Here is a 10,702-nt window from a genome sequence, read left to right as displayed (position 1 = left end):
AGCAGATTTGTAAGACATCATTCAAACTCGCTCGTTTCAAGAATCATTTACGAAGTGTTGCAATTATCGTGTGACACCTAAATGTTTTCGATTGTCGACTAAGATTACCTAAGATTTTATCATTTCCACACTGGAACAAAAATCATTTGTATGACATACATCATACTGCCCCTCATCTCTCTTCACAGGTCATCCTCAGATCAAAGCCTTTGTATATCACTGTGGTTTGAATGGTGTATGGGAAGCTGTATATCACCGAGTACCTATGGTTGCTGTGCCATTGTTTGCTGACCAATACGACAATGCACAGAGATTGGTGACACGTGGTATGGCGGTGAAAGTTGACATCTCTACGTTGACAAGTGACGAGTTGGCTCAAGCTATACGTACAGTCATTGATGATCCAATGTAAGAGTATGTTAATGTTACAAAAGCGTGGCATCTATGTGTGAGGTTAAAAGCAATTAAAATGGCCTATATCTGAGATTAATAGCGAGAAATTGGCCTATATCTGTTAATGTCTTCATTCAAAACACCAATTAAAAAAACACAAACAAAACACACACACACACACAATGATACGAAAGAATCGGATATTTTTGTTGTACACAAATCTATTTCTACTTCATAAATATCGCAAATAACTTCCGGTGCAAGTGTTATTTTATTCTATTTGCATGTTTTTAATATTTCAGATTGCCTCTATGTTTGTTTAATATTTTGTCTGCTTCATTGGAACTTCTATGCTAGAAGTTCCTAGAATTGCAAAATCTGAATTTTGATCAATTTGAAAATTCATTTGGTTCAACAAATCAAAAAATAATCACTTCAAAACACAAGGTTAACTTTTATGATGATTCAAAATAGTATTTACATTGATAAACAATATTATAAGCAATTATCATTTGTTATAATCATCTTGTACGATAAGGTAAAATACTTTTTTTATTCTTCCTTTCAGTTACAAGAACAATGCCACTCGTATATCCGCCATGTTCCGTGATTCGCCCCGCACACCGACAGAACAAGCCGCTGATTGGATAGAATATGTTATACGTAACGGTGGCGCCAAACATTTACGATCTGCTGCTTTAGATTTGAACATATTCCAGTATTTACTATTAGACGTCATCGCAGTCTTGCTATTAGCTTTCGTTACATTTATGATTATCTTATACTGCAGCTGCAGACTATGTTTTCGAGGTTGTAAAAGACTATATGGCTGGTCAAGTAAAGTAAAAACTGAATAAGTTGACGTAACTTAGTCTGAATGTACCAAATAAAAGTTGACAACGTAATTAAAGAAAGCAGTAAGTTTTAAAATAACCAATCCTTGGCTCACATTTTAAAAAATAGTCCCATTTTTAAAAGGTACTGATTTAAACTTTATCATAATTATTATTAACTTTAGATATTTCCAGAAGTGTTATGTATCTTTAAATGTGCAGATGCGATATTAATTTGTAAGCTTTCTGGAACGACCAGAAAAATTATTATCTTGTTCTAGCATGGTGAACCTACATTTCATACATGTTTTGTTGTATAATATAATTTCATTATTAATGATTGAATTAAACGAAAGTAGACCTGTAATGGTAGTGATATCGATGCTATTGGTAAACTCTATATCTTCTTGGAAACGCTGTATCTTATTGTAAAAAAAAAATAAAAACACTTGTTTGCTGCTGATGTTCAATGTTTCAAAAGGTGAGCCGAGCTGGGGGATTTTTCCCGCTTTCCTTTGTATGAATGTAGCCAATCAGCTCCAAGCTTGGAAAGTCATCGGGTCACGCAGTTGTCCATAAAAGCAATAAAACGAAACAAAGATGATTGAAATTGTGCTAAAAGTGCTAATTGATAGTAGTATTTACCAAAAGATTTGCTAAAAGATATGCATAAATGTTCGGGATATCTTCATTTTGCAGAAGTTTACTCTTGAAACTTGGTCAAAGTATTTCTAATAATTAAGTGCTAATGTTTTATATTGTCTGCTAAATGCTAATAAATCATCTAATAAAATATGCATGAATTATTTGGAAGTTATCAGGAACATTTTGACAAAGTTTGACACAAATATTCAGTGAAATAAAAATATTTTGAGCATGCGTGCATTGCTTTTTACCAAAAATATTCACAAAAATTACATTATTATTGATCGCTTTCGAGTCATATTTGTTCATAATATACTACATTAAGTACTGATAAAAACAATACAATACAAAGAAAATTCAAATGTGCGTATTATGAAAACCGTATGTCCTCCAAAAAAAATACACATCGATCATTGTACTTTGCCCTGTACTCAAAACATTAAAAACATGCTTACAACATTTTCCAAATGCCTCATAAAGGCTCTCACACCACCTTAACGACTAGTGCTGTATATAATCTATATACATATTTCGCTTGTATAATGGGAAATAAATAAAAGGAAACAAAGAGCCCCAAAGTAGAGTAAAAACCCTGTTATCATGAATTACAATTTATATTATTTTGCTAATACACATCTTAAACCTTTTAAAAGTTTTTTTTTTTTTATGTCAATGCATTTTTACATTGTTCTTATCTTACGTTGTAAAAGATAATAAATATAACATCCTTATTTTTGCTTTTAATAAATATTAATACAATTTCACATGTTTGTCTGATTGATTATTACGGTAATTCCCCAAATCCTATGATGAGAAAAAGAATCTGCGTCATCATCGATGCGTATTATCGTCAATGGAGGTATTCGCGTAGTGCTAATTAATGCGATGACGTAGATATTGATTTTGTTTTGTAAAGAATTCAGTAGATCGCCGAAATGGTCTTTCGCTAACAATAATAGTTTGGAGTTAATATGCACTTTGTTCTTCATCGCTCTCGACATTATCTGAGTCTAACCCCACTTCTTCATAATCTTTCTCCAGACACGCCAAATCTTCACGCGCCTCAGAAAACTCCCCCTCTTCCATTCCTTCACCCACATACCAATGAACAAAAGCACGCTTCGCATACATCAAATCGAACTTATGATCAAGACGCGCCCAGGCTTCCGAGACGGCTGTCGTGTTGCTAAGCATGCAGACTGCACGTTGAACCTTCGCTAGATCACCACCGGGCACCACCGAAGGAGGCTGGTAGTTGATGCCTACTTTAAAACCTGTTGGACACCAATCTACGAAGTGGATGGTACGCTTAGTTTTTATGGCTGCTATTGCGTCGTTGACATCTTTGGGTACTACGTCGCCGCGAAACAGTAAACAACATGCCATGTATTTTCCATGCCGAGGATCACACTTGACGAGTTGATTCTTGGGCTCAAAGCAAGCATTCGTGATCTCACTGACTGTGAGTTGCTCGTGATAAGCTTTCTCCGATGAAATGATTGGGGCGTAAGTGGCAAGTGGGAAGTGAATACGCGGGTACGGCACGAGATTGGTCTGAAATTCCGTCAAATCAACATTGAGGGCGCCATCAAAACGAAGGGATGCCGTTATTGATGACACAATCTGACCAATCAATCGATTGAGATTTTGGTACGTTGGACGAGAAATATCGAGATTACGCCGGCATATATCGTAGATAGCCTCGTTATCAACCATAAAGGCACAATCGGAATGCTCCAATGTGGTATGTGTGGTCAGGATTGAGTTGTACGGCTCAACGACGGCAGAAGAGATTTGTGGAGCAGGATAGATGGAGAATTCAAGTTTTGATTTCTTTCCAAAGTCTACTGAGAGACGCTCTAAGAGGAGAGACGTAAAACCGGAACCAGTGCCTCCACCGAAGCTATGGAAGACCAAGAAACCCTGCAGACCATCGCATTGAGCGGCCTGTAAAAGCAACAAAATTAATATAAATATCGGGTTATAATTTCATTGACGTGAAAAACATTCTTATAATTAAAGACAGAGATAAAAAGAATTTATCGCGTCTGATGTCACTGTCAATTACGCTCCTTGATTGGTTAACACAGGTTAATAGCGCGTAAAAGGAAGACCGATCTATCTGGTGCTGATCGGAGAAAAGGAATAGCAGCAAATGGCGAAAAATTACGTACTTTTACAAGGCAAAAAGCAGCTTTTCTAGGCATTGTTGACATGGTGCCTTCGCGAAAGAAAGTTTCCTACTATAAAGACCTAACTTTTGAGATGGTTTGCATGTTTGAAGGTGCAAAATTAATAATAAGGCGCCCGGTTATACCGCCGCGTTCAGCAAGTCATCATCACGACACTTGTAAACAAACTGTGCTCGAGTTTGATTGACAGATGACGTCAGACGCGGTAAATTCTTTTTATCTCCGTCTTCAATTATAGTATCACTTTCTCTTGCTCCCTCCTCTCATTGTTTTATTATAATTTGTTAGACACACTCCATCCATGGTACCTACTTCTTTATATAATGGTACAGCACACAGAATGTGACACATGCGCTTCTATATATTATTAACCAACTTGAAAAGGAGTGCAGTCGCACAAGGGGATGCTATGTATGTAAGCCCATTAAAGCATTAGGTATGTGTGCTGCACGAGTTTAGTCATGGTTGTTTGATGGCATGTATAACTGTATTCATTTTAAGCAAAGTTGAACACCGATGGCGCTATTTATCGTAACTCTTGTTTGCATCTTTACAATGGGTAGACACTTGTATAATAAAATTAAAACATCATAAAATGAGTAACATATAGCAAGAAAATCTTCAAACTACTATTTATACTTGTTATTCGTTTAACTTTTATCGGGGGGGCGCCAAGATCGACTGAATTTTGACGTCGTCATTGGTTTTACACGTAAACACAAAAATGTCTCAAATAATTCCAAAAGTGTATGCATGTTATCAAACACTATTTTATCAGTCTAAATCCGTTGAGGTTCGACAATGAACCTCATTGTAAGTACTGTTTTTTTGAATTTTTTGTATGAATAACGCACGATATGTTACGATATATACTGAAAATTCACCGACGTATATCAATGCGACTTTGTGGTGTAATGGTTAAGAGTCTCGCCTCTCACGCAGAGGGTCCTGAGATCGATTCCCACCCCGGCAATGATTAAAAAATTTCTTCTTCTTTTTCTTTGAATCTAAAATTATTTATTTTCATGTGAAAATGTATACATTGCACTGGGAAATATATTTTGTGCATTTTTTTTCTGTAATGGGGTCAATAGAGCTAAAAACGCATCTTGGCTCGGGAAAAAATAATTGCGTCCAACGTGCAGGCAGTGTTGCCGTCATATTGTCTGTTTTGTTTACGCTTTTGGCTGTTGCCACATTGAATAATGTCGTCCACCGTCGTTTGAATTGTATTTAAAATATATGTAAATAGCGCCCTCAGTTTGCACACAAATATACAGGTTATAGAATTAGAATGGAAAATTATGTAATGTTTTGTTAGTAATAAATGATCACATCATCAAACAACCGTATGGTATATCTGCATACCCCCCCACACCCCCATGTACAAGGCGGAGGCGGACCGGCAACACGGAATGCACATACCAAAAAGGTTTTACTAATTATAAAAAAAACTAATTATAAAAACAAAACAAAATACAATTAGTGGTTTGTAGTTAAACCCGTTATGTCTCGTACTTTGCAAAAATAATTTATTTAACAATTTACCAATTTTCTAGTCCTGTCTACGACCATATCAATCTGCTCCCGTCCGACGGTGTAATGGCCACGAGCATAGTTGTTGGCGGCATCTTCCTTGCCAGTAAGCAGTTGTTCTGGGTGGAACAACTGGCGATAGGTACCGGTACGGACTTCATCTGATTAAAACAACAGAATAAACTTAATTAGTTTAACCAGCTCGGTTGAAGGATAGCTGTGCATGGTGCGGTGTTGGGGGCAGACCCCATTCAAGAAATAATAATTGCCAATTCGTATAACGAAGTTTCTCAGTGATTTATGATGATGTTATGTAGCTAAATTGGGGGAATTAGTCCAAGGGAAAAGCAGAGCGAGGTACCAGATTTGGAGTCCCAAAGGATGAGGGAATGAACGGGAACGGGAATGACTATCACGAAATGAACCAGATGAAACAGAAATTAAGTTTAAGAATTTATTATGAATATACATCATCAAAATACATAAGGTGTGTATTAATAAGTCTTACCAGAGTTACATCGCATCATAGTAAGTATAATTGAATATGATTCACGTGCAAGACATGATGACAATATAATCGCCATCATGTTGACCAATCTAACTAAACATCATGAGCCAAACCTGGGCACGTCTGTATCGGTTGCAAGGTTAACAAGGAGTGAAGTCTTTATCAAAGCACAAATAAAACATCGCTTCAGTCAGTGCAATTGATGCATGGACATAAAAACGTTCACTCGATGAATGGTTATCATGGCTCTGTGATCAATATTCACTTATCGAATGAATTATCGTCACAACAATGGTAACAAAATGTTCTGTAATTGGGTGAATGTGTTTGGGTCATATTGGTGAGTAATATTCTGTATTTAGAGTTTTCTGTATATATATTTTTTTATTTTGTTTTCTTACATATATTATTTTTTAAAGGAAGTCTCTGGCAATCACGATATTATGCCTTACACATGTATGTGAGAAAAATAATTATCAAACACGAATCATATGGTTTTATTTCAAACAAATTCATATTGACCATAAAAACGCCGGTGTCTCAACACATGATTTTCAAAATTCCCGAGCACCAAAATTGTCTAGTGCAATGACGTCCCTGTATTCCAATGAAGGCTGCCGACGGTTGAGCACAAATAACCATGACGTCATTGCCCTAGACAATTTTTGCGCGGGAATTTTAAATGTTGAGTGTCGACTGTTTTTATTTGTTTGTTTTTATATGGTCAATATGACTCATATTGTACTTTGAAATACGATATACGATTGCGGTTGGTTCGAGTACAGCTGTGTTCATTCAAACGTAATTTATACTACAAGTATAGTCTTTGTAGTTACCTACGACTGTCGGCTCCAAATCCACAAATATGGCCCTTGGTACATGCTTTCCCGCACCCGTCTCGCTGAAGAAGGTATTGAAGGAATCATCTCCTGATCCAATGGTCTTATCACTAGGCATCTGGCCATCAGGCATGATACCGTGCTCCAAGCAATACAACTCCCAGCATGCATTGCCCATCTGCACACCGGCTTGACCAACGTGGATAGAAATACATTCACGCTAGACACGCGATGAAAGACAAAATAATTGAAATAATGATATTGAACATGTTGAATTAAAATGTGATTTTTACTGACCTGCGGTACAAATAAATGAATGAATAAATAATAATTTAATAAATAAATAAATAAATAGATAGATAAATATATGAATATATATAGATAAAACAGATAAATAAATAAATAATAGATAAATAAAATAAAATAAAATAAAATAAAATAAAATAAAATAAAATAAAATAAAATAAAATAAATAAATAAATAAAGTATTATCCAAAAAGCAGAGTTGTATTTACATTCCAGTTACTGTCAGTTTCATGCCAGCAGTTTGCTGGCAATCATCAGACTGGTGTAGAAAAACATAATCAAGTCCACGCATAATGACAAGAGAGCAAATATTGATTACAAATATTGATTTCAAACAATAAAACTTATTGATTACACTTATTGATTAATAAATAAATAAATAAATAAATAAATAAATAAATAAATAAATAAATAAATAAATAAAATACAAATTCTACAACTTACTTCACATGCAAAAAGTAATGTTATAAAATTGTTCAAATTATTTTTGAACAGAAACCCGGGATCTGGAAAGCAAAAATTGCTTTATCAAGTAACGCATCTTATCAATGAATTAATGAATTAATCCCATCTACTTTTGACGTTTTTTAAACAGCAGATTACTTCACATGCAATCAGTACCAGCCAAAACACCGTGGCTACAGGAAGTAATGTTAGAAGTGTTACACTATATTTTTTTAGTTCTTTTTGTGAGGAAACCCAGGAACTTGAAAACCAACATAGGCATTAAAATTGCTTTATCTGTGATTTTAAAGGTTAGATAACTCAGTTTATAATGAAGCTAAATAATGATATCGTAATGGTGTAGAAAACATAGGAATGTAAAAGGAAATAAAAATCACTCGGCATCCCTGGTCTGAATGGGAAACATAATACAACATAACGGATCCAGTGCTAAAATGTTATATAAAGAGTCTGTCAAATGCATAGATTCACTTCAAATGACTATTACTCAATTCAATGGAGCGATTGCCGAATAGGGTACCCCATGGCAGATGTTACTGTTCTTATAAATCCTAACATACAATACTGTATTGTACTGTTGTATTGCAGATGTTGAAAATCTAATGGGCTTCAGTATTGAATAATAATTATTGTTCAACTGTATGTACAAAACAACCGATTGTCGTTGATTGTTATTGATAATGGATATTGATTTTCTCATCATTGTTTTTAATACTATTGTCTAATGAAACGTTATTCCTATTGTTCCTATCATAATATCGATTGGTTTTTATTTCAATCAGCAATCGCGCGAATCCGTTTTATCTAAGGCTAGCAACTATTTTAAACTTTTGCGATTTGGTAGTTCACAGCATCTTGCGAATGATAGTGAGCTTTCATGCGCGTATTTTTTTTCCGGGGAAGAGGCTTTGGTGGCGCGAGCCCACCGGGGTAAAAGCAGGGGGCGGCCAAAGTGAAGGGGAGGCGGAAGAAGAAGAGCGGCAAAAACAGGAGCGGCAAAAACGAAGGGGCGGCAAAATGAATTAGTAAATAAAAAAGCGCGACAAAATTTGAAAACGTAATAACATTTTTGAAAAAAATGGTACTATACATCAAAATGTGTTGCTTTTAGGGCGCTAGCGCCTAAAACCCTTTTCTGTTTCTTTTTATTTTGCTCTTCACTTTTGCTCTACAGTTCTGTTTTTTTCTCCTTTACTATATAGTGCCATTTCGCCTGAGCCTCACTTCTTCATTTAAAATTGTAAAATATAGAAATAATTATAAAAAAATATTGTAACGTATTCACTGATATAAAATATTATTGTACATGTTGTAGGTGTATATAATTTGTAGCTTTTTACTACGCTTGAAAAACAACTAGAATATTGCTCAATTAAAATACACTCCGAAGTCAGAACAATGCAATTAAATAATATTATGCAAACTTTTACCCTAAAATGTAGCAAACACTCTAGTTAAGAATGAACAATTAAAGACACTTTTCTCCCTTTTTATCGAATCAAAACTATACATTAATGAAGAAATACGTGCTAAGGGCGTGTTCCTGACAAAAACGAAGTGGTATTTCACACCACCATGCGTATTTTTGTTTCCACTGCAAATTTGACCACGCCGACACCAGTTTATTAGGTCGCATTTAAGAGTTGAGATAATTATATAATAAAATACTGAATTCTGATAAAATAAATGAAAGTAATTAAATGCTTTTGCTTACCATTTTCATATCGTAAGATGTATGATGTTTTCGGTATAAACTGCTCAGACGACCCGAATACAATCAATGACCATACAGGTGTTGGTTGATGTACGTGTAAAAAAATCCAGGATAGCGTTTAATACGGTTTACGCTGGTCACCTGTGTATGTTACATTACAATCGACCTTGGTGTGAGCCATTATCGTATTGCCGAAGCTTTATTGTGAACGGTACCATTAGTTTGCTGGTATCGATTACCATGCATGAAATACAGTATTCAATGTATGGGGAAAATTGCACCAAAATGTTTCTTCCTAAAATCCTTCTTGGAACAACGCATCAAAAAAGGAATTTAATTTCGAGAAAAGTGTCAATTATTTTGCATAAAACATTTTTATGCTCAAAGAGTATGTTGAAAGAAGTGACAGTGGCATTCCAAAACCTGTGTGTACAGTGAAACATGCTGATAATGTGGAAAAACATGCCGATATAGACAATTTGACCAGGATAAAGAATTGGAGCACAAAGAATATAATGTAAAATTGAACAATTCTGATGTGCTCACTAATTTGGACTCAAAGTTAGGTCATCTTTCTCAAGATCAACAAAGTCAATTGCAAATTTGATTCACAAATTTGACAACATAATTATTTCCTGAAAATAGAAGTAGAAGTATATAGAACAAATGCTGCATTTCATGATGTAGATGTTGGTGATACAAAACCAATCAAGCAGCATCCTTACAGAGTCAACCATTGAAAATGGAACATCTCAAAAATGAGATTTATTAAAATTATATGCTAGACAATGATATAATAGAACCAAGTAGTCATAGAACCAGGTAGTAGTGAACGGAGTTCACCGTGTATTGTTCCCAAGCCTGATGGTTCATGACATGACAGCTGCAAATGTTCATTCAAAGACAGACTCGTACCCAATTCCAAGAATTGATGATTGCATAGACAAAATTGGGAATGCAAAATTTGTTAGCAAACCTGATCTTTTGAAAGGGTACTGATGGCAGGTTCCACTCACAGACCGTGCCAAAGAGATTTCTGCTTTTTGTACACCATTTGGTCTTTACCAGTACAAAGTTATGCCATTCGGTTTGAAAAACGCGCCAACAACATTTCAGAGAATGGTGAACCAAATTGTGGCAGACAAAGAGGGATGTGAAGCGTATGTAGATGATTTGATTGTTTACAGTCAAACTTGGGAACAACAAATGGAACAACTCCATCAATTGTTTAAGAAGCTGTCTGAGGTACAATTGACAGTCAATCTGGTAAA

The 10,702-nt window shown here is 35.2% G+C and overlaps 1 protein-coding gene across 1 annotated transcript; it reads right to left on the bottom strand.

The window, feature by feature from the left end:
• Positions 1–2,724: 2,724 nt before the first annotated feature.
• LOC140162752 (tubulin alpha-1 chain-like) lies at positions 2,725–9,503 on the bottom strand. The gene is made up of 4 exons (XM_072186044.1): positions 9,432–9,503; positions 6,944–7,166; positions 5,612–5,760; positions 2,725–3,818 (listed from the first exon to the last, which is right to left on the bottom strand). The coding sequence occupies exons 1-4, from the start codon at positions 9,438–9,440 to the stop codon at positions 2,838–2,840; spliced, it is 1,362 nt and encodes a 453-aa protein (XP_072042145.1). The 5' UTR covers positions 9,441–9,503; the 3' UTR covers positions 2,725–2,837.
• Positions 9,504–10,702: the final 1,199 nt, after the last annotated feature.

This window comes from Amphiura filiformis, chromosome 10, assembly GCF_039555335.1.
Source record: "Amphiura filiformis chromosome 10, Afil_fr2py, whole genome shotgun sequence".
NCBI lineage: Eukaryota > Metazoa > Echinodermata > Ophiuroidea > Amphilepidida > Amphiuridae > Amphiura > Amphiura filiformis.
The sequence above is the reverse complement of the archived record's forward strand: the minus strand, read 5'-3'. Positions and strand labels throughout refer to the sequence as shown.

Excerpts from the sequence above, each read along its gene's own strand:
- LOC140162752 (XM_072186044.1), bottom strand. Across the intron at positions 5,761-6,943 it reads TTTGGAGCCGACAGTCGTAG|ATGAAGTCCGTACCGGTACC; the intron begins GTAACTACAAAG and ends TGTTTTAATCAG. Across the intron at positions 3,819-5,611 it reads TAGACAGGACTAGAAAATTG|GCCGCTCAATGCGATGGTCT; the intron begins GTAAATTGTTAA and ends TTGCTTTTACAG.